The sequence below is a fragment of the Styela clava genome, chromosome 5 (assembly GCF_964204865.1).
Source record: "Styela clava chromosome 5, kaStyClav1.hap1.2, whole genome shotgun sequence".
Classification (NCBI taxonomy): domain Eukaryota; kingdom Metazoa; phylum Chordata; class Ascidiacea; order Stolidobranchia; family Styelidae; genus Styela; species Styela clava.
Genome location: NC_135254.1, coordinates 10,247,301 through 10,272,947, shown reverse-complemented (window position 1 = coordinate 10,272,947; position 25,647 = coordinate 10,247,301). Strand labels below are relative to the sequence as shown.

The following is a 25,647-nucleotide window of genomic DNA, read 5'->3' as shown; positions in this document are numbered from 1 at the left end:
CTAACTTACGCCTCAAAATCTTTCCAATCAACGAAATGCAACACGAATAACCGATCTGTTGATGATATAACGGACTTTCTTTATTTTTTAGGTTTTCTTCCAACATTTATAATCATTCTTTTTATAATCACTTGTTAGCTATAATCACCCTCTCATTGGTAGCATTCTCGCTATTAGCCGAGGGCTCAAGAACTCGTATACATGACTGGTTTTATAACAGATGCATCTACCGCGTGATTAATTATTAGTAATTACAATTATTTAATCCAGAAAAATGACAAGAGTGATAAGGATGACTTGCGCTAAAAGTGCTGATAAATCCAAAAACGTTGATGCCTGCGAAGGAGATAGTGGAGGACCACTTGTGAAACGGGTCTGTGCAATATTAATTAAAGCACTATGTTATATAAAAAGCTGTAATATGACAGTAACTTTATATTTTCCAGTGTTTTCTTTTTTACGGGTATTGATATATTTTTTTCAATTCAGTTTTTGTATATATAACAAGAGAGCAAAGCTCAAATATACGATTAGATATATCTTCCTTGACAGACCAAACATTGCCTCCTACTGGATTTAACCTTCACTGGTCACTACAACATTGAGATCGATTGGCGACATGTTCACAACAAAAGTCAGCATAATAATTTATATTTACAATTCGTGACCACCTAATTTATTTCTGTATACACCAATCATCCAATACAGTTTGGAATTCAGCATTCAAGACACTGGATGCAAGTTGGAATAGTCAGTTGGGGATGGGGATGTGGAAATAAACAGCCTGGATTCTATACTTCTGTATCGTCGGTTATGAATTGTGTCTGATATGTTTTAAATAAAACAAAAACAAGTAATAGTTATGTGATTTTTTCTAATATATTCTGCTCTCTTTTTATGTTACTAATATTACATTTGTACACTTGATAACCGTTGTTAAGTAATCATAACCCATACCGAACATTTATATGGATATCAGATGGAATTATTGTTAAATATCAATGAAATATGAATGTTCGCACTATTTTATTGCGTAATTTACCTAATATATTCAGTCAAATGTACCTCAACGTGGCTTAACAATGTAACCAACAACTGAATCTAAATAAACTCAGTATTTCGACAAATTTCGAAAAAGAAAAAAAAATCATAATTGAAACAAAGAGGAATCTGAAATCGTTGTAAAATATTTTTACGAAATAATCATAAGAAATACCAGTTATTATTGTCAATACCGTTCGGATTACATAGATGGTTGTTCATATATTTATAGCCATGGCGACATTCAAAGTCGGTTCGTGAGTTCTGGCTTGGTATTTATGATGATGACCTATTTCAGATTTCAAGTCTTCTTCCATCATGTGTACTAGAAGTTAGTTAACCCAACTATTTTACTATTTAAATTCTGTGGATGTTACTAGCTCTATATATCAATATTTTTTCTGATATACAACGGTGATTTAATATTCAGGATTTCGCTTTACCGTTTCGAATGCAACTTATCGACGACGTTGTATGTCTTCCGGTTCGTGGTCAAAAGAACTGTAAGAAATGTTTCCTCATTTCAATTATGGGCACTAGATTATGTTCCAGAAAAGTGTTTCGTAATATCTATTTATCGCATTCATGCCAGCCTTGCGATAATCGTTCAATTTTATAAGCGTAGTACATCCATATTTGGTTAATTGAAGTGATTAATATCCAAAATTTGATAATAATAATTAATTCCATTTATTCCCATCGTTTATACATGGGGAGTCCCAAATATATATTCTATTGAGCCAACTTGACTGTAATTTCTGACCCATAATCTGGCATCTGTGAAATCTCTCGCACGCAGCTGTCTTCTTATCGTGGTTTTAGTGAGCGCACCGCCGTCGCTTAGCTCTTGGGATTTGCTATTTTGTAAGTTATATTTTCATGTTTGTTGTTATTTATTCAGTCAATATTTGGAGTAATATAAATGGGATTAAATTGTGTGTAATTACTGAAATAAATTGACTCATCGATGTTCATTGCTACTGCGATAATGCAATAAAGTCAAAGCAACAAATGTTGGATGAACTATTTGGGATCGGACATTTAGAGTATTTCTGGTGTTACTCGCACATTGGATCACACGACATCACTCCACTTCATAGTTAGGTGATAGAACCGTTTATTACCTACAAGAACCCATCAACTGTGAGTCAAGTAACCTATGTATTTTCAAATCATAGTAACAGTTAGAACCGATGGAACGTTGGGGAATTAATCTTTGTAGGCATGCTTTAAAAATCCTATTAGTGCGGAGCAGTCAATAATGTCTCTTACTGATAATTCAGTGTGCAATCAGAACGAAAAGTTTAATCCTGGATAAATTGAGCAACTTAAATTATATATTAGAAAAGAGATGACAAACCTCTGACCCGCGGGTTAAAAGATGACCAACCGTGTTTTTTCCATAAGTGAATTTACCACAGCTTACATATAGTGCATGTGTTTTGCATATGTGGTACATATTTTGTCCCGAAAATGCGCGTTTGTAACATTGCTACAGGATAAGCTGGGATAGTCACCATACCGGTACTCCGACAGACCTACAGGTAAGTTAACGCGCAAGATTTTCAGGAAATTGATGATGAAAAAAAAAATCGTTTTGCTTTTTGTGTCCACATATTTGAGCATAGCTTATGTTATCAGTAGACCTTTATTTTAACCGAAGTTGAAAACCAACACCTTTGAGTTCTTTGTTATTTCACCTGACACTGAAAATCTGGTAGCCAAAAAAAAAAACAAGGACAGTCGTCGACCATTCTTGACCAAGCCTTTCTGTTCATTTTTGAGTTATTTGTTAATATAGATTTTTAGATCAAATTTTTTGAAGAAATAAAGAAAGGTAACCTTTAAAATTTTTTTAAAATTCTTCCGCAGTCTTACACCCCACTTTTTCTTCACACTCATTCCCTCTCTATTCTGCCCCCCACCTCAATCTTCCCTTGTATTCTTACCTCCGTCTGTCACACTCCCACCCCAACACTTTCTCCTTTCCACTTGCATCTCTACCTCCTCCCGTCACTCGCCCACCCCGAAACGCTCTCCTTCCCGCTTCCATCCTTACCTCTTACCGTCAATTCCCTTCTTTTTTCTTCCCCACTGCTCCTTCTTCAACATATCCCACCCTTGCATTTTCCACGCAAGAGGAGAAGGGGTAAGGGGGAAAAAAGAGATATAGAGACTTCGCGTCTAAAATTAGAGCTCTTTATACTTAGCTTAACGAATTTTTAATAAATGAGCACCAATGGCTATATTGGGAGTAAATCTTGTTTGCTAAAGAGATTCAGAATCGATGTTTGAAAGCACTCACCATTGCGGAAGCACTTTCTCCGGTATGAAATGTTTTTACACTAAATGTAGATCTATAGAAAGACTTTTGTACGTTTTAGTGGATTTTTGCTTGTTTTAGCTTAATAAATGACATATAATGAAAAATGTGTTTGCGCAATAGAGGTATTTGATTTGTATTATACACTGTTTAGATATTCGTGGCACTATTGTGGCCTGCCAACAATGCAAAAAATAATTTTTGGGCCCCCGAAGCCGATAATGTTGATAAACCACCCTGTACTGTACTAGGGGTCGATACCACTTTGCAATTTAATATTTTCACGTATACTAAGTCGTTTGGGAAACGATGTTTTGTAGACATAAATTAACGACTCAAAAACCTGAAATAGCAATAAAGCAGGATGGTAGTGACTCTAATGCGGTTAAATACAGATCGATTAATATAATAAGAGTAGAATTTCCTGCCAAACTCTTTTGAACCATCATTAACATCTTTCGGGGATAAATGCGAAAGTGCGTTTTCGCACATGAATTTCATAAAATAGAATAACAAAAATCGCCTCAGTCCTGATTTCAATTTTGCATGTGTAAGTACACATTACATTGCATACACCAGGGTCGTCCAACTCGTGGCCCGCGGGCCACATGTGACCCGCCGACGGTTTCCGAGTGGCCCGTGCGGTATTATTTGAATCCCAATGTATTTCACAAATCTGAGCCATTATTGAAACCTATAATAAAAAAATTGTTGTTCATACGCGCGAGAAGCACCACCTAGCTATTGAAAGCTACTTTTGTGTTTATTTGTGGTCGTTATTGCTAGTGAGACATGTTTGAATTTATTTCTATCGTCGGCCATGTATATCAATCTGTTTTCCTGTTTTTTTTTTCTGCGAAGCTAGAAGAGGCAGTTCTATGACTTCAATATTTGACGGCATTTATTTCTACAAGCAAGATATTTAACGGATGAACCATTTAAAATCACCCGTGAGACACTAATTTCTGACAGCCACGTGAAAAATCCACTCCACATTGCTTCATCGTCCACTGTACCTACTATTGACAAACTTGTTGGATAAACGCAGTGCCATACTTGCCATTGAAATATCTATGCGTGGTTAAAACTTTCAATTTTACTGTATCTTCGTATTTCCATTGTTCTTATAATTCAGATGCTTTTTTATTTCAACTTTACTGTATCTTCGTATTTCCATTGTTCTTATAATTCAGATGCTTTTTTTTTTATTGATCTGTAGTCGGTGTAGTGAAAACTAGAACATAAGTGGCCCGCCAATCTTTCGTAAATTAAATGTGGCCCTTTGTCAAAAAAGGTTGGACAGCTCTGGCATACACATTATAATACCAGTACATTGGATGCCACAGTACATTCCCCACTGATGCAGAATTTAAATAAATATATATGACCCTCGGTCTTCGTTCTCATGATAATAATCTTTTTAATAAAAAACGTTCGCCTGAGGTTCTTGAACAGAACATATAGCTATAGAAAATATAGGCAGTTTTGGAAATTTTTAAGAGGAATAGATTCATCAATGAATATTCATGTTTTACTTTACCTAGAAAGAGCATAAAGTTTCATGCGAGTTTGCTCGTAACTTTACGAACAATAAGAATTGAACAGTCGTTACAACAATTAGATTTATTAATTTCATTTGTGCGAATTTTTTTTTATCATTTACCTGTTCAAATGATATAAGGCAGGGATGGGGAACCGCTGACTTACTTACACAATGTGGCTCGTGCATTTGGTGATCCGCTAATCACGAATTGAAACAAAAAAATTCTGCTAATATTTCAGTTATAACATTGATAATAAAATCGGCATTAGTTCAAACTATCGATAAATGCACAACCATAGTATATCGATACACAATTACTGTACTGGCAATAATTATATTGCAACGTTTATTACATAACAATATATTTGATCTTCTCCTTCCTATTTATAGATACACGAGCAAAGTGCGGAAACAACAACGATATGTTTTTGCAAACCCGTGTATTTTTTTAAATATCTTCTCAAAAATGAAGAAAATTTTATTTAATACTCGAACTCTTGTTTGTGTATTATTTACCCAAATTTATCAGTTATCTTGGACGCTTCACAATAGTTATGTGCTCTATAAAATATATTCCACTTAACCCAAGTCAACCTGATCTCATACTGTTCAAATCAATGTATTGAAGAATCTATAACAATAATCAAAGCCAAATAAACTGAAATGCAACTTTTTTTTTGAAATTACTTTACCTGTACAAGTTTCTTTATCAATTTCACAAAATACATTTTACATTTTTGTATATATAGTCAGCTCATAATATAGAAGACTCGTTTTTATTATGAAATATGTTTTTGCTCAAATTCCTAAGAGCTGACCGTGAATTATTTGTAAATTCAACTTTTGAGAACAAATTATTGTCCTAAACTCCAATATTTGTCTGAATCCAAGGAATGTATCTTGCAACATTTGTGTAATATCCCGGATACTTTGACCCGCATCCATATCCAAAGCTTACTATGCCTATCTGAACCCAACATGAAGTTCCGGTTTTAACATTTTTTACCTGGAATGCAATATGAACATTTGGTACTGTGAATGGTTTAGTAGTGAAATATCAGAAACATCAAAACTTGGTTTATTCAGAAGAAATATGAAAAAAAAGATGGGCCTTCTGGTAATTCTTCATCTTTTAGGTATTATCATGTTTAGGTAATAAAAGTTTGAAATCGATTCGCCCGTTGGATACAAAAAGCGATATTTTTAACTTACGACAACATCAGACTACTCAACAGCAATAACAACAACCTTTTTAAAAATTATTTGTACACTTAATTGTTGTAACATAATTGTTATAACCCAATCTATTGTGTTTAAGTTTCTCTTCCGCGTCGTCAGCACTTCGAAACTGACCCCAGGAACAATTTTATTTGGTCCTTATCTATGTTTCTACTTAAAAGCCGGGTAATTTATGATTTGTTTCCTTGATCGTTTTTTATAATGCCAAGTCTTAAATGAGTTTTCGGTAAACCGTGACGAAAATAAGGATACATCAGCTTTTTCAACATTAGGATCACTTTTAGTTTTACTGGTTTATTATCATTAATCAACGATATTTCCGGAAAGTTGTAGCGTTGAATCAGAGGAGAAATGACCTTGTGAAATTTGACATAGACCTTCACTAGTGATTATATAGAATATAGATCAACGGTTGGGTCCGCGTAGTATTTTTTCCAGTCCACGAGAAATATTGTTATCCTGCCCTTTGGTGTTTTGCTGATGATTAAGCTCATTTTATTAGGTTATGATTTCTCGCGAAAGCGTTTTGTTACTTATGACAAATGTCTAAAATCTAAAAACTTACACATACGCGTTTCAATTTCCATCGCCGCGCATACAACTGAACATTGTTATCTGAATATTGTTGTATCTCTGTCATAGATGTGACTTCATTGCCAACAATATTTGAATACCCAGTGTAGCCTATTATGAAAATAACTTGCCTACCTCTCGCACAACAGGTCCGCCGCTATCTCCCTGGCAAGCATCAGTTTTTCTATTTCTGTTTCCAGACTTGCAGCAAAACATTTTGTCTAGATTGTAGGTGGTTGAATTTACCTTTCTCCGCATCTCTTCTCCCATCTCTTCACATCTGAAATATATGCAAAATGATTGAGGTCTGCAGAACCCCTTTTCATTATGCAAAAACTCAAGTTAAAATCAAGTTAAAATTAGACGCTTTTCAAATCTTTTATTTTATTGTCTGTTATAAGAAGATACAATACAAAAACAGTCCATGATAGCTGAATATTTGATCGGACGTTTTGTACAATTTAAAATATCGAAATGAATTCGTTTAGAGTATTGTCGACATTTTTCTGACCATATTAAATAATAATTTTTAAATGTTTTTGTTTGTTTATCATAAATCATTTATCAGATGCGAGAAGAATGACCAAACAATTAGGTCTCCTCCACAAACAATAAATTTTATCGTTTAGTCTCTGATAAAAAATTTCAATCTATAGTCGTCTTTTTTGCGCTTGAGGAGTGGATATTAGGCTTACAATATCCGTAACACTGCGACATAACATTTTGTTGAACGGAAAGGGTGTACCAATTGTTTCAGGTCTACTCGAGAAAAATCCAGAAAACGTCTATTCCGAAAACAATTTTTCAGTTTAGCTTGAAATAATACAAAATCAAGTTTTAATGTTTCTCTCGTACTGAATGAAATACAACGTTAAAAAAGAAATCCTAATTGAGATAATAATTTGAACCTCAAACTTTGAAATAATTAATTAACCTAAAACATCAAAACTTTGCACAAAATGTACAATATCAAAATACCCCATTAAATCAGAGCGCTTTGGTTTCTACAATCTTCCGCATTAATCGAGAAACATATAAAGCACTAATATATTGCAGGAATCCTTATTCAAAGGGGTCATTTGTACAAAGTGAGCAAATCATCCAAAACGATCTGGTGAATGACGAACTCCAGTTTTGAAGTCCAGCGATATATAATGCATAGTGATGCTGTAGATGCGGTGATAAGAATTGTAAATTATGTTTTACGGGAAGTGAAGTGGATAGAATTTATGTAAATCGAGTTTATTATAATATGCGTACTAGGGTACTACATAAGATTGATTTTTTTTAGATACCTGCTGTGCTATGAGTCTACAGGAATGACTCACAATGTTGGCTTTTATGGTCCCCATTGTTACTTATCGATCTTGATCGGTAAGTATGTTGATAGTTATTTGTCTGTCTATATGTCTGTGTGTTAGATGCACGCGATATCTCACGAAAGCGAGGTTCAATCTGCTCCAAATTTTGCATGTGCATTCATCTTAGCTCGGATCAGAAGCCTATTGATTTTGGATGGATTATGTCGTATGATTAGTGAGTTATTTTTTAATTAGTGATGGGACACACGGTGTCACTATAGAGTAAGACCACTGTTTTGGGGGATCCCCTAACCTTCGATCGATAAGTCATCGGTTTCCAACCGAATTCTAGTTATATTAGTTATTGAAAACCGTGACAAACACTCAAAACCATGACATCCTCACCGAGACAATGCACACAATTTCGTTGACGTAAGTACAAACCTTTGATCGCTCGGACGTTGAATAACACATTCATTTAAAAAAGGTATTACTAACATGCTTCTATTTTGTATCTGTAGCAAAGCTTGTAGTAGTTTTTGTGATAAGTTCAAGTCTTCCTCTTTTATTGAAGTATCACTCTGTTTCATATTTCCAAATCCGGTTGCGACAACTTTTGCGTTATTATCATGTAGTAGTTCCTCTATTATACATATTACATGAACAGTTATCCAAACAACGATCAAATTCTTTTTACCAGATTCAAATTTCTAACTAGCAATTTAAAATCTCAATTTTGATTGGCAGTGATTTAAAAAATAAATTATATTAATATTGTATCAATCAAATAATACAGATTATGATAACGGTAATGTTTTATGTAGTTCAATTTTTACAAAACTCGCACCGTTGACTTAAATATTCATTTTATTACAACACTAAGCCAAAAAGGATTGATTTACTCGGCGCATTGATAATTAAATAATCCCCCCCCAAAAAAAGTGAAACCTTCTTTCAAACATTTCTGTTCTGCGCTCATTTCATCGTTTATCAATGGTACTCCATTGTCATCGACCAATTGTTCTTTTTTCAAGCATGTTCCAGTGCAAGGGAGACATATGGGACGAATATAGTATCCAAATGTTAACTGATTGACACCTGTGGGCTCCATTTTTGAATTAAACTCGAATCCGATTTTCATCTGGAAAGTGAACTATTTTAACTTATAGAAATTTTTATTGAGACTACTCCCATTCATGAAATTTTTATCTACGATTTTCTCGAGACATCATCAAGTCGACTTTATACTAGATTTCGACATATTCCGAGTTAACGGACCACGTTTTTTTCTAAACACTTTTTATGAATCTCAAAAAAGTAGTGCCATTACTTATTACTTTAATGGTTCATTGATAACTGAACACATAATTTATAGTCTTCATAACACCAAGCGATCTCTTACTAAAGCGATGTCGTGTTCAAAATTTTCCCCGCCAACATATCCTTCGTGGGGAATGTACTCGGCAATTCCATACATTTTGATAGTAGATTTAATTCTATGCATTCCATCAGTCAGTCGATTGAATATACCTGAATGATATATATTGTATAATTATGTATAGGTTTATAGACAAAAAATGAGTTTAAACCTAACTGATCTTTTTTGATATTTTACGTGGATAAGAATCGCTTTTGGATCGATATAAAATCGAGTATAGAAGACGTTGTTATTGCTGAAAACCTTTTCAAATGAATTTTCGTGTTACCACGTGTCAACCTGTTGCACCAAAATCAGCGCCATTTTTTGAAATTGTGAGAATTTCATTACTGGACATTGGAATCCAATAACAAAAATACATTTCGTTTTGCTAAATCATTGCTGCTGTTGGTTTATTTGAGAAAGAATCGATTTTACTTGGGCTACTATTCTAATCTATTTTAAATGTTGAATTGGTGTGATACTTACACCACGTGGATTTAGTGTTGAATAATTATAACGACTGAATGCTAAACAATTGATTGTGACAGGATTATCTATCGGTGCATTGCCCGCTTGTTTACTTAGCATTTATTTAGGTAGCTATGACGAATTGATTCATAGATTGATTAAATTTGTTCGGCATTTTGTCCACACGTTTAGTTTTAATAATATTTCTATATGTATATAATCTACTGATATACTACATCGCAAAAAATGCATATATATAAAATGAAATGCATTAAGATTAAATGAAAAACACAAGCCAATTTTCTAGTTGTTTCAGGAGATTTAGGCAGAAGAAATGAAAAGTAATTGTACACTAAAATATTTTAAATATAATCCTGAAACAATTTGAATCAGTTTCTATTGGCTATTTTAATTCGATGTTATAATCTGAAATTACTCGTTTTTTCTGAGATTTTTGCATCAAAGTGAAATACCTTAGCAATACAAATCACAATACAGGAGTAGCGGTAGGCGACCAGCATTAAATAAAATAAATGATAAATCTGACATTCAAATATTTAGGTTTCCGATCTAAGCAACAAGGTACAATTCACATGAGTTAGGTTACAGGTTTGAATATCTTACCAACAGATATCACATAAGCCTCCAACCAATTATGGATATGCGATTGCATACCAAGTAAGTGGGCTGCCGTTAGTATCCAGTTTCCATTCAAAATTGAACCTCCGCCCAACATTCCTTTCTGCAATGTCTTAATAAATAAAAGTAAATAAAAAGAAATAGTATCAACCGATTAAGAGATCTTGCAGAAAGTTAGAATATTAATATCAATTTAAATTTTACAAGCGAATTTCAAACTAAAGCCTTAACCTTGATAACCCAAAGGTTCAGAGACACCAATCACAGACGTGAATTGGTTAGCCGAACGCAAAATCTTAATCACAACTTTTATGCGCGTGTTAAAACTTGCATGCGTGCATATTTTTGATAGAAGAGAAATTCATGGATTAATCATGATATTCATTATCTTTGCATAACCACGACCCCTTGTTTTATTGTTATCTTTATTTCAACATTTATACAGGTGACTACGCAATGGCGTTTGTTAATTGCTAATTAAATACATATGCACAATATCTTCCAGTACAATTCTTATCTCACCTTCTCCTGTGTTCGTAATTTTTTAGTAATCAAAGCTTGCCAGGGCCAGGCATTTTCGGCCGCCTGTTCACTGCCTATTGATCTTGCTAAACTAGCTTGTTGCTTTATGCTTTTAACGTTGCCAGCTTGGCCACATTTTGCAAAATCTGTGAAATTATAATTTTCAAACAAATAATTAGCCGCGTTACCTGAATTATATCAAAGCAAGATAATTAGAGATACCCCGGCATCCGGAATATAATATTGGCCAATATTTAAAAAAAAAAAGTCAAATGAACTTATGTTAAAGCACTACTATTACAATTAAATCCAAAAAACTTATTAGTAACCTCTGTAAAATTTAAATCGTGCCAGAAACATGTACTGTACGGACCTCCTGTTGATAACATTTTTTTTTTTAAATGAACTGACTGACTGACTAATCTGAAATTAACTGGAAAAATAATAAATTAATTTTTACCCAATTTTACATCCGTGACTTTATCAAGATAACTTGAAAGTTGATAGTAATCTTTTATATAAATATAGTTGTCTCCATTTTTTGACGAGAGTCCAACTAATTCTGTTTGACTGTTAACATCATTACAATCATGACATGCTGTTATGCTGTAAAACTGGAAAAAACGAAATAAGACACCGTTTCGAAGCTAGGATTTCTATTAATCGAAAGAGAAAAACGTTTATCTAACGAAAAATCACTTCGAACATATCAGATGTTAACACATAGATACTCAAACCACCTCTTGAATTGTAATTCCAACAAAGAGTAGGTTTTAAGTGAGTAGTTTGTTGTTAAATCTGATTAGGTTTCAATATAATTTAAGAAAACTTGTGTGTATGTGTGTTCCTAATCACGGCTGTTTAACGGCGTTTGTTTTTTAGTAATTAACTTGAGCAAAAGCACATCGGTTGTATGACGTTTACTTGCAGAACGTGCTTACTGTTAATTCTAATACCACAGAAAAGGATGTGACGGTTGCGTCATAACTTGAAGTTTATTGCAGCATTTATTTATAAGTGGGAATTATTGCGGTTCGCTCTCTGCCGTCGGTTTGTACATTTGCCCAGTAGTACATGAAATTTGCCGACTACTGCTGTAGACCTTAATGATACCTCAATATTCGGTTGGAATTCAGATTCTATGTTATTTCGTAATTCAACGGGATCAGTTCCTTCCGTATGTTTACCTGCAAAATACAAAAATACCATGGGTATGTTTTCATTGAAAATTTATTTAATGATTATTTTTCCAACTGTATTTTTACTGATACAAAAAATCATTAAATTAATATTGATTCAACATACTGCATTACCGTCGGTAAAAATAAAACAATGTCTTTTATTATTAGCATTTTCTTTGTCCTGTCTCATAAATGACATAACACCTCTGAGTTTTGATAGCGCATGGGCAGTTGCTGTTCCAGATTTTGTTCTTTCTTTGTATTTGTTGTTGGTGGCTGAAAAGTAAAAATATTGGTTTTTAAAAATTGAGAACTTTTTTTAACATTTCAGATTCCACATTTGTAGAAAGAAAAAGCCAGGTTAAAAATTTTGTAGCAAATTTAATGCCTTAGGCCCAGATCTATTCAAAAACTATAAATATATATATAAATCGAAATTTTTAAAAAAACCCAATCTACTGATATCGATATTTCCATATATTGATATAAGTACCTTCTGCGTAGAGTTTGTCTAGTGTTTCTAATATGTATGTTGTATTCCTCCGTTCATTTCCCATTTTAGTAATATCGAGTACCGTGACATTTGATGAGGCAAAAACCATTATTCCAAACATTATATTTCCTTTGAATCCGTCCATCTGAATTGAAAATCAAAGCAAATGTGATGAAAATAGAATCACAATAAATATAATGAAAATGTACATGAAAAGCCACATTACTGATTACAATGACTCAGAGTTATTTTCTTAGTTTTAGATCGAAATACACTGAAAATGCTAAATTTTGTTAATATAATTTAGATTAGAATTTATTTCAACCCAAATCTGATTTACTCGTTTAACAAGTCGTTTTGCAAATTCCATTTGATATTCGAAATCTTTCGTTCGGCTCAAGACGCTTTCTGAAACATCGAACACGAGGTAAATTTCTTGTCCTTCAGTTATATCGTCGCTGATAGATCGCCCAAGACTTGTTTGTTGATCAGGAAGATTGGCTAACGATCTTGTCAAAGATCCCATCACGTCGTCGGCAGTATGTGGATACCGAGGATCTATAATGATGAAACCAAAATGGAAAAAATTCTGCTATAAAAATTACCCTTTGAGATTCGTGAATGAAAATGAAACACAGTATTTCTTTTGTTACATAAGATTATTATTATGACACAGATTTGATCAGCCATCCTGAACTAGCCTTTCAAACTTAGATATTTTTCGTTAAAATAATATGAATATGCATGAGTTGCAATAGATATGACATTTGCTAAGCAGACGTGCAGGGTGTATCAACATAATAAATGTTACCGACGCAGGTAGGAGCTATGCCAGCTCCAGACCATTCTTTTATCCATAAACATGTTTGTTCTTGATCTCCGTATAAAACATAACCGCGATCACAGCCGAATCTGACTGTGGAGTCGATTGAAAAATCATCTCCTATAAGTCTACCGTTTATTGGAACTCCGGGATGAGGGCACCGAAGTTCTTTATCTGCAATATTTAATTTATTTATACTCAATTAAATGGCCTTCAAGTACATAGCTACATTTAAAGTTAGTAACAATGTAAATGATTCGATTACATTTACATGTATTTATGTTTGTTTACAGTGTATATCATGTTTTGTAACAAGTCGCGACCCTGGCCTTTTTGAATGAATACTGCATACAATTTTTTCTTTACCTCGTGTATCACAAATTGTCAGTGGTCCACTCCATTTACCATTTCCTAAACAAGTTCTATGTTCTGCTCCAAGCATTTTATCATTTCCATGACATCGGAATTTCATTACTGAACCAACATCTGTTCCACCGTAATATCTGATTGATCCCCTGGTCTCCTGTATACTCGTACTAGGATCACCACATTGTACAGCTTAAATATGAAAATAATTCGACTTTGGGAGCATTTTAAAACTTCTAAATATATATTTGAATGATTGTAAAATAATAACTGTGCATTAAAGATGAATTATCTATCATAAGGGTAAGTTTCCTGTAACGGGAATAACATAGATTCATCAAAAAAATGAATCGCGCTCGAATTTATTAACAAATAATTTTATATTTTTTATTAGATTACTTTTTATGTTTTTTATATTGTCATTTGATAGAATGAACGTTGTAACTATACATACGCATGCAAATAGGCTCATTTCCAATCCATAATCCTGATCCGGAACAGTAAAGAGAAGGAGATCCATATGCCATGTAATAGCCGTAATCACAAGAATACCTGGCAACTTTACGTATTGACGATCCAGTATAATTAATGCTGGCATATTCTACAAAGGATGCCTCGCCACACTCAATATCTGAAAAGTTATTTAAGTATACGAAGAAGTAGCATAGTTATTTTTGTACACATTAAACAACTGTGACTTGTCAATTCGTATACAACTTAGAATAAAAATCGTAGTAGAAATTAGAAAATATTCTAAAATACTTGTACGGTATAGTAATCATGTCTAGAATTATTTTAAAATAATTATCTATGAAGCGCTCAGTCTACTTTCTTTTTTTCTAGTTCAAAGGTCGCCAGAAGTTGATGACCCAATTGAAAAATATGAAATCAAGAAAAAATTTTGAAAAAGCTTTATTATCGCATCCGACTTCTTTTTACAAAAAAATAAATTGTGTTCTATATCGAAGAATTAGATAGCCCGTCGACTGAATGTATGTTGGCAGATAAAGGCCATTTTAGGGAATTCGATTCCGTATAATTTAGAAGACTTTTGGTGATTACTTATTAAATAAGATATACTGTAGTACTATACTATATAGCAGGGATGGCGAACCACTGATCCGCGGGTCACAAAGTGACCCACCGCGTTTTATTTGTGACCCGCCACGCGGAGGCTAAAATGCTAACATATCAGTGATAAAAATTGATAAAACCGGCCTTAAATTAATCTAACAATAACTAAATTATTATAATGTACCGTCAGTTGGACAGTCAGGGCGGGCTGCGATCGCTCATATTCAAAATGTTGATTTTCGGGCCGGTATGGTAATTTTCAAAAACTCTAATTTTGTACGCATGTATGCACCGCTGTGTACAGTTATTCAGATATTGGGCCTGGCATCATTTATGACATAACAATGAAATTGATCTGTTCATTTCTCGCAACGCCTGTCTTTTTTGGAAGTGCATCTGCAGCCTGTTTTAGGGGTTATACGAGAACTAGATGCTACTTTGCATTTTATGATAAATAACATAATATCATAAAACCGAGTGCCATAAAAAGTCCCTGATAGAAGTGATATAAATATTACTCACTTGGGTCAACACAAACTCGGGAACAAGGTCCGTCGCAAAAGCATTCCATTCCCGAGTCACAATCTGCGGTAGCAAGACAACTACTTCCACATGTCAAACCATATTTTGATATCAAATTATGGTCAACTCCCTCAAAGCATGGAACTGGAAAAGTTCAATAATTTATATAACGTGATTGAACGCAGAACGTTCCACAGAGCATCAAGTTAATCATTGCAGAAACTCAACATTGAACTAATAAAAACACTACAAATTAGTCCAAAGGTATCAAACCCTGCAGTTTTTTATGGTTTTACTTTTGTATAGACAATTTTTTAATATAAATCAGTACGTAGATGAATATTTTTGTATAAAAATTTCAATTTTCCTTATCCATACGTTAAAATTATTATAACCAGATTTAAACACAAGTGTTGGAAAATATCACATCAGATGAACTTAAAATTCATACCAGCACATCGTGCAGTGTGAGTTGACCACGTGTTATTTTTAAGACATTTTGGAGGTTCTCCTGTGAGCAATAATCCTTCCTCACATTTGTATTCAACTACGTCATTGATAAGAGGAATTAACTTATTTGAAACTGGCAGCACTGTCCCTTCAGATGGTCTCAAATATCGATAGTATATTGAATTGTTCACACTTGGGACAGGATCCCGACATGACTCATCTGATAAAAGAAAAACGCAGGTAATGAAAACATAGTTGTACGATTTCCAATAATTTATTTTTACTTTTAATTCTTGCAATTTTTGTACGATTGATGTCGAACTATAAGTTGAAATTTGATTTTCATTATTCTCAAAAATCAAGAATATCGATAGTTCGGAAATCTATTATAATTCTGTGTTTTTTCTCTGTTCATAATTTATTTCAGATGCACTTCGGAGTACCACTACACGTAGGTTAAGATATAGGCTAACGATGTATGTTTCACTGTATGACAATCTCGTAAACTTGCCACAGTGAAAAAATAATAATACAAATGTAATGGACAATGGGCGCATAAATTTTTCTAAGAACGGCCATGGAGAGAAGTGAACGAGTTAGCCAGATGTCCATGTTGTTAAGTCATGCATTATTACCCTCTGGTTGTAAATGAGTGATGAAAAATCTTCCGCAAAAATGTGCAAATTCCAATAAATAAGAGACAACACCTTTAACCGTTTTACTTTTCATTATGCCATAGCTGCATTATAGTGTATATTTTATATGTACCTACGCACACCGGAAGTTCATTGGTCCAACGTCGATGCCCACTGCATCTCGGTAGCGGACCAACTAAACGTCGTCCAGGTTCACATTTGTAAGTTACCATGTCCCACAAGTAGTAAGGAGGTTCGACTGGATCGACAATCTCTAAGTGTTTTAATCCACCACTCCAAATTGTACGTCTGATGTTCCAGTACCCACCGTGCTCAACAGTGGGTGGATCATCTTCACATATTGAACCTATAACAAAGTATGACATGTGCACTTTAGGAACTACTAACTCACATTTTTCAATATTTTTAATACTCGCAGGCCTCTTTGGTCCCAAATAAGGGCAGATGCGGGCTGCCACTGATATATAACGTATTGTAATGTGCTACTATTTATGGGTAAAAATCGGAAACCTGGGGCCTCATTTAAAGATTCATGTGTTTTTTGTTACTTTTATATTATCTGTTACGCTATCATGATTGCTTTGTCGCTTCATGGAGTAATTATATTTTCCCAATTTTGTTCTGATATTTCAATATTCAAATTCTCTGATGAATGTATGTCTAAATTGGTTGATTTACTACAAATTTCTAGTCAGATGTGGCATACTTCATCACAACAAATGATGATGCTACTTGCGTCACAAATATAGCAATACAATACAATAATAACTGATGGAAAATCATATGACATTATCGTTTCTCCTACGCCTATATCAAACGGCATTCGCAGACTTTTTGGAACATGTCTACTCAATAATAACTACATTAAAAACCATATTATGAACAACATATTTACTCAACATTTTATTCATAGCTTTTACTTGACGCAATGTGATGATGCCCTTAAATACCAAGCACCCACGAGGCATCCACAAATTTGTTACAAAACTCTTTTTCATCCCACAATCACGAATCGTGTTCTTGAATTAAAGAACAGAAGTTTTTCAAAGACTCTTCCTTTGCGCAATTTGCACTAATAAATTGGTAACTTGGATTAGTATTATGAGCTTTAGTGAATCGTTTGCTTTTTTTTTGCTGAATATATATAGTAGTTATGATTGTTAGTCATTATTTTTTATTTTGAAAATTAATGGAATATCTTACTAGGATTGATGCAACTTAATCCACACTCATCATCGCATATACATTGTTTCAGTAGACCTTTGCATCTCCAAGTCGATGAACAATCTTTCTTGCAATGATATCCGTTTGAAAACCACCAATCGTAATTTCTATAGCAGATGGACCTTACTATATCTAGAAAATAAAATATGGTGGTAAAATAATCAAGCGCTGCGCCTGTAAGGACAAATATTATACAACTCTTGAACGTAAAAAACAAAATACTCCTGACACAACCAAACAAGAAAAGACTGCACGTAATACAACGCACTTGAAGAGCGCTAGAAACGGGACTAAACGCGTGAACGAGGTGATTAAAGTGTTTAATTGAAGTGAAATTTCTGGGTAACACTAATAAACTGGGATGATCTTTTGTGGCAAATTATTAGTTCTTTTAAAGAGAATTATATTCTAAAATTAGCACACTGGATTCACTATTACGATTCTGAATCAATTTCTATTGATTTCGTGAAATAATTTACCACAATTCGATTCATCTTCACCACGACGACAGTCACTTACTCCATTGCATACCCTGGCTCTTGATATACAAACGCCGTCCTCACACGTAAATCGTCCTTCAGTATCACACATTGATGCTTGGCATCTTCCTGCGTTAAAAGTAGTTTATTTTCATGGGTAAGAATGTTGGATTAGGGGTTTCAATCAATCATCATTTATTCGTCAACACAATTTAAACATGGTATGATATATAAAAAAAATAATTACAAATACAAGTGGAAACTAACTTAAATTGTGTGACAGGAGTCGCGAGGGACCTCAAGGGGTCTTCAGGCAGCGACACCTAAAACGCTTGTTGATTCAGGTTAATAGCTTAAAAAGTTAATGAAACACCAAAACATTTCAAAATAAATATTTTGAAAAAAAAAGGACATTTTTAAAAAACAAAAAATACCAAATATCCATCATAAGTATTTAAAATAAAAAAAACATAACATCCTGGTTACGAGCATCTTTTTTGTTATTTAAATCAGTGACCAAATTCATAAAAGATGAAATGCACTGTATGAATTAAACGGTTGCACGAAAAGACATAAAATATGTTATATATCGATGTGGAGTAAAAAAATTATAACGATTAACTATAATTCCCTTTAGACTGAATCTTTCAGTATCCCCTGACATGATGTACGCAAGGTCTTTAACCAAAATTTGGTTTTCAAAAATTACGACTCCACGCACATCTGATTCGTTCGCAGAACTGCGCTTTGTTTGGCAGAGTAGAATAACGGTACGTTATTGATACGTTGCGACCAAAGTGACTATAACACTTTATAGTCAATTTGGCTGCGACAGAGTAAAGGGACAGGATTCGAATTTTAACCCAGCGGACAGGTAAGCCGATGACATGGCTTAATAATATAGACTTAATCAAGTAATCAAGGACTTAATCAAGGTTTGATAACGAGCAGTGAACTAAATTTTTTTTGCAATATTATTGAGAGAGAAGATGATTTTGTGGAATAGTTTGGAAATAATTCTTCCACCGATAAAATATTGATACGATGATAAATAAAAACTATGGGTATATTTGGTTTCAGAAAAAATTAGCTGTTGCTAACGACTATGAAGATTTATCTGAATACACTTTTTAGATCTTTGATACCTAATTCTACTTTTTCCAATATATTCCAATATATGGTTTATAACTTTATAGTTTTATATAGGCAGTCACCCTCATTTTTTTCAAAAATTGGTGATTCTTGAGCATTGTTAGTAATACTACTCACAGCATGTTCCGCAAAATTTTCCATTGTAATTCAACTCGAAAATGAATTGGCGGAAACAATATAAGCTAAGGTAGCCATTGGATAAATAAGGTTTATTAGAGTGAAATGATTGATGTTCAATGATAAAAAGTGTGACCGCGAATTTCACACTTCACTTCATATTTTCAAATTTCACTTCATTATGAAATAATTGAGGAGACTTCGAAAGCGATTGCCTGTCCAGTCGTTGCTTACTGTTTTGACATAAAGATCCGTTTGACACTAGGCACGATTGAATACGTTGATTCGAGTTACTCTAAATCAGGAGTCACCAACCTTTATAAAGAAGCGGGCTACTTTCTGAGTACAGACTAAGCTAAGAGCAATATTCTGAAACGCCAATTTGATATTAATGGGATTTAGCCAAGGGGACACTCATAATGTTAATTAGTCATGAAACTATCAACATTAGTTGTGCTATTGAATGTTATATTTTACCAACACATTTGACAAATAATGAATGTCATATTTCCAACCAAGACCAAATTTGGTGTATTCCTCCTCAGTAGGCTACTTGGGAAACCTGATATTGTGTTTTATCTGGTTCGCAACCTGACACCGAAAATCTAAGTGAGTCTTGCATATGTTCATTGGTGAGGTGTGTTCAGTGTTTGTTCTTGATGAAGTTCATATAATAAAAGTCTGATTTACAAAGATAGGTTGAACCAAACAAGCTTGTGACCATCGAAGCTGCTGTTCATACACCACGGCACTTTCTGTGTAAACTAGAGCCCTAAAATGTGACAGGTCTGATTGGCTTTGAGGTGGAGGTCATTTAGCAGTGTTACAATTTTAAGCTCCATCTGTCCCGCATTAGGGCTGAACGTTGCTCAACAATGCTTAACATGTCCAAGTTCCATCAAAAATGGTTAGAAATGGATGACACGCATAGATCCAGCTGACCTTGTGTGTGTGATGTCATAATTGGAACGACACGTGACATTACCGAGGTCACTTATTAATATATTGTCATTTCCTTTTCTTATACAAGGTTTAAACAAGAATTACAAGAATAAAATTAATAGATGTAGCTTACTGATAAGCACCGTTATTTGAGTCGTTTTAAACAGACTAGCGACTTGGTGCCCGCGGGCAATGGGTTGGTGACCCCTGCTCTAAATGGACCTTAGTTTGAATTAGCCTATCTTTGTGAATAATTTCACAGTTAATTGATTGTTTTGATTAGATTTCTTTGACGGTTTTATGATCGACTACGGATATCTCAAGCCTGGAATAGCGGACAAATTCGGAATGTTATAATTTGTATCTCTTTCTGTATTCAAGGTTACAAGTTACTTAGTGGTAAACTGGTTAGACTTGGTGATTAATTGCATTCGAGGATTTTGGTATACTATTGTATTAATTACATATTTATTTTTACAATATTAGGTAAAATACATTGTGCCCATAAATTCGAATACGCTTCACGAGTCGATGTAATTAATATTAATAATTTGTGCTGATTTTGTTTATGTTTGTATCACGATAACCGTGTCAACTGTATACCTCAAGTTGTGTGATTGTGAGGATACTAACTTCGGGTTTAAAAAGACCTCGTTATTGAACTGTTAATAAATGCTACTGTGCAATCGGTGACGTCCAGGTCACAAAGAACGGCTCTTACATAACGCAATGACATGGAATAATGCAAATAAAACTTCACTTACCGTGTTCAATAAACAGGAAAACGCAGAGTAGGCTTAAACATATTGTTAACATTTTGGCGTAGAAGCCTATATATTAACCAACTTATCTAAAATATAAATCAGATTTAAATATAGGCTATTGGTATAACTTCAAATTTCGTTAAATCTGTTTTTCACACTGCTAAGCTATAGCGTTACGCGGATCTTTCATAGAAAGCGCCAGGGTTAGGGAATGCGCAATTATAAATGAACATGCTGAGCTCAATCTCCAGTACTTCAAATTTGGCAAGAGTGTTTTTCTCAAATATTTTCATTTTTGCCACATACAAAAGATCCCATTGCGTAATGATCACGCATCATCAAAATTTGAAACCTTCAGCAACAATGTAGCGTCAATTTTTCTCAATTTTAAATTATATCTCTAGGTATCTTATTTGCTTTAAAAATGTACTTGAACACAGGAACGCTATTTGTCGCAAAAACTCTGGTCGATATCGGTTACCATTGCCTTGCGCTTTCATAAAGTAAGAAATACAGGAAATAGTTGATCCACAATCGAGTGAAAATATGAATCACTCAGCTCCTCAGACGGTATTATAATTTAACAAATATATAGCCTCTAAATACCGCCATTTATTCAGCGTAAGATTCTTCTTCATAATATAACTTATATAAGAGATTACATCGATCAATAAAATCGACACTAGAAATATAATTATATTATTGTTTCCTATGCTAAACAAATAAGAAAAATATGCATAAAACGTGATTCATTCATTTTTTTTATCTGTCGTGTGGATGTGGCAAGATTAGCATCAATAAAAATATTTATGGTAAAAATAGAAAGATATATTCACAATTTTGCAACAATGCATCTTTGTGTACATTTCCTCAAATTTCTAATAAGTTGAATTTCTGATCTCGTCTATATGCCCGAATTTGTCTCCTTCTTTTCTTTTTAACCTAATATCAGTAATTCAAACCATGGTATTCTGTGATGGATTTTGGAATATCCTGTTTATACTGCACTAACCACCGCCTATTTTTTTTATTACGAGAGAGCTGACTGGGTCTCATCTGCGGAATTTACTTCTATGATATAGAAGTGTTTCACAACCCGAGTCCGCGGTCTCATCGTTTAAATGAGTCCTCAAGGAGCAATACCTTTTTAGATACGTTATTTAGTAGTATACCGTGTTTCCCCCAAAAATAAGACAGTGTATCATTCAAATTTTTTTTTCGAAAATTAGCACTGGTGCTTATTTTCGGGGGATGTCTTTTATTTTCATTTAGAAAATTACGAGATTCTCAATTATACAAAATATGAAAACCGATATCCATTTTCTTATAAATAACACGTTTTTATTTAAAGTAACCGCTAAACATAGAATATTGATCCTTTAAAACAAGTAGGAAAGATTTGCTATCTACTGGGTCAAAAAAAAAAAATTTGCGCTATCGACTAGGTTTTATTTTCAGGGAAGGTCTTATTTTCGGGGAGACTCGGTAGTTCATGTAGGTCACTAACCTTTCTAGTGTCACGAAATTCACTGCGGGGCGCAAGCGTTTTCACCAAACTTAGTACCAGCCAAGTTATGATCAAGTTAGTGTTTAATAAAACATGAAAAAGTTTATGCACATAAAATTAATCGAATCAATAATAACATGTTACTGAGTACGGCTGGGCAGAATATTCGAACATTAAACTATTAGAATACCTGGCAACACGTGACTTGGACACGGCACGTCAATGTGCCTCGCTGAATCAAACGATTGGACTGCATAACGCACTTGCGGATTTCTGCCAAAATCACACGTGTCCACACGTACTTTTCGCTTACGTTAAAATTGGGTTCTATATATGCATTGTTATTTATCCATTTGTTACCTGTAGCTGGATTGCTCCAAGTTTTAAACGATCTTATTGTGCGCCAATGTCGCGTGAGTTTGACATCTTTTTAGTGGGCCATTCGGTAAAATTCGAATCATCAATACAATTGACTAATAAAGTACCATTTCAAAATTTTCCGAGCGGATTTATTGATTTGAATGAGAAATACCATTAGGTGAATTCTATCAGATTTCAACGGATACGCAACAACATTTTAGAGGTTTTGTTTTGGAGCAAAACTAACATATGGAACACGATGGAAATTTTTGAGCGGAAGTACAAACGAGAGAACCAAATCTGATCTCCGTTGGCAGGAAACAAAAGCACTTTTACCCTTTCTAACAACTTATCTTTGCGAGGCTGGATTTTCAGCCTTTAGGCCTCGCAACCAACTGCAACCAGAATATAGTTGTGCATTGACCAATATAGACCCTGATTTCGACAAACTAGTGATGCAAGTTCAGGGACAAGGTTCTCATCAAAATTTGTAAATGTGGAAAATAAACTGACTTCGTTAAAGCTCTGTTGTTTTTAGTTTTATTGCTTCTTCAATCTTCACACACAATTGCGTTTGGTTACAACAGGGGTCACCACACTTTTTTGACCGCGGGCCAGGTATGACCCAAACTGTGTTGAAACGGGCCGGAAAAATATAGTTGTCAATGCAATACAATAAATTCCCAAAAGTTGGGAAATCTATTCAATTTATTCAACAATATAAATTCTACATTTCTGAAGTCCTAAATATTAAATTCTATATCGCAGAATATATTTCAAGACCATCATAGCTAAACAAATATATATACAAGATTTCTAGACAACAATTGCTGCCATGAATATCCGCAGGTAAGCAGTACAAAAGTTAACCTGACTCGTACTATTAGCGCAAAATGCATGTTCGACGTTCATTTTAGCACGAGAAACGTACTCAGCAACAGTTTCGTCGAAAGCTTTTATAGTATAATATATCCTTCGAAGAAAACGTTGCGTACTGGTAGAGAATTTTAGCCTATTTTATCACAGCTATTGCTAGACAATTTTTGATTACTACAACTCCTAAGTAGGCCAAATGATGAGTGACTCATTTGATTCATACTTAAATTTCGGAATCACGATCAAAAACTAACGAATATCATTCAAAATCACGAAAACGAGGTATTGTTTGAAACCAGGACTGAAAAATCTCTCCGGGTGACAAAAGTGTCCGAGCGGATTCGGAATGGTCTGTTGTTACGTCAAATATTGCATCTTGCTGATTGGCCAATATTCCGAAATGAACAAGGAAATCGATGTTCGGGGAAACTGGCCGGATGCATGAAATTGTGACCTTTTTCGAGGCATCTGCCGCAGGTCGGGATGTACAAATCTTTAGGTAGATAGGTTTTACATCTTGTACCTTGGCAATAAATAGAATTTTTTTTGAAAAGTTTGATTTTATCTCCAGAAGACTATTACTTTTATTTATTTCAAATATTTCTGTTAGCTCTGTGAGATTTGTTTTGTTTGCTATGACGTCACCGAACGTTCTGCGGACGCATGATCACGTGCCATCGAACGTCGGCGTGAAGGCGGATTCTGAAAATCGTTGCTCAAAAATTGTAAGTTTTTTTAGGTTACCGGTGACGGTGAGCGGTGATGCAAAAGGTACGGTAAACCGTACTGCACTGCTTCGCTTGGTGTGAATATATCTGTAGACTGTTGTATCTGCTGTTATAATACCGTGATAAATCGAATTAGTTGGTTTTGCAAAGAAGAAGCGTCTGGCAGATACGGTACTGCGGTAAGTTAACGTACCACACTGAAGTTGACTTATTCCTTTCGCGATCTAACTATTGCAGTAATGTAGGTTTGCTTGCAAATTTAGCCTACCGTATTTGTTAATTTTGATAAGAGCAAATTGAATTGAGTTTTTATATGCCAGAGAAGAACCGTTCCACGATCGAATAGCAGGCCTACATACAGCAACAAGTACTGCCGTACTGGTAAGGTACCGTACGGTACCGCAGTGAATTACGCTCTCATCTTTTTGTTACAGTTCTGATGTAAACAACATAAATTTTGTAGCCTACCTTATTTTTTTATTTGATAACAGGAAATGAATTGAGTTCTTTTATGACAAGAAAGAACCGTTCTGCGAACGAATTTCAGGTACTGGTAAGTTACCGTACCGCATATAATTATCGAGGAATCGATATTTTTTTATTTTGCCCTGGTACCGTAATGGATAAGTGACTTGGATCACTTGGTATTTCAATTCACGTTAAAATTGGAAGTGGAACAAAACAGGCTTTTAGTGGCCGGAGTAGGCTACCTGTCAATCAAGTCATCGATCTAGTCACACTAGAGTGATTTTGTCGCTTAGAGGCCGTTAATCTCCGTTCTCGGAGCGGGAAAGCGTTCGCCCGGGTCATGGGAATTTTTTCAAGTGGCATTGGGGGTGGGGGAAGTGCCTCCGCCCCCTCAGT

At 34.3% G+C, this 25,647-nt stretch overlaps 1 protein-coding gene across 1 annotated transcript; it reads right to left on the bottom strand.

Annotated features, from left to right (window-relative positions):
- Positions 1 to 5,507: 5,507 nt before the first annotated feature.
- On the bottom strand, positions 5,508 to 21,403 carry LOC120345032 (complement factor B-like). Its single transcript, XM_078113267.1, has 21 exons — positions 21,313 to 21,403; positions 18,338 to 18,466; positions 17,838 to 17,990; positions 16,747 to 16,980; positions 15,980 to 16,198; positions 15,529 to 15,672; positions 14,387 to 14,563; positions 13,933 to 14,124; positions 13,555 to 13,740; positions 13,084 to 13,301; positions 12,744 to 12,888; positions 12,383 to 12,526; positions 12,183 to 12,256; positions 11,530 to 11,683; positions 11,070 to 11,215; positions 10,533 to 10,659; positions 9,423 to 9,550; positions 8,969 to 9,161; positions 8,519 to 8,663; positions 6,855 to 6,999; positions 5,508 to 5,913 (listed from the first exon to the last, which is right to left on the bottom strand). Exons 1-21 carry the CDS (start codon positions 21,362 to 21,364, stop codon positions 5,770 to 5,772), a joined length of 3,249 nt encoding a protein of 1,082 aa, XP_077969393.1. The 5' UTR covers positions 21,365 to 21,403; the 3' UTR covers positions 5,508 to 5,769.
- Positions 21,404 to 25,647: the final 4,244 nt, after the last annotated feature.

Excerpts from the sequence above, each read along its gene's own strand:
- LOC120345032 (XM_078113267.1), bottom strand. The coding sequence starts at position 21,364 with ATGTTAACAATATGTTTAAGCCTACTCTGCGTTTTCCTGTTTATTGAA. Across the intron at positions 13,302-13,554 it reads CATAGCTCCTACCTGCGTCG|ATCCTCGGTATCCACATACT; the intron begins GTAACATTTATT and ends TCATCATTATAG. Across the intron at positions 7,000-8,518 it reads CAGATACAAAATAGAAGCAT|ATGTGAAGAGATGGGAGAAG; the intron begins GTTAGTAATACC and ends CATATATTTCAG.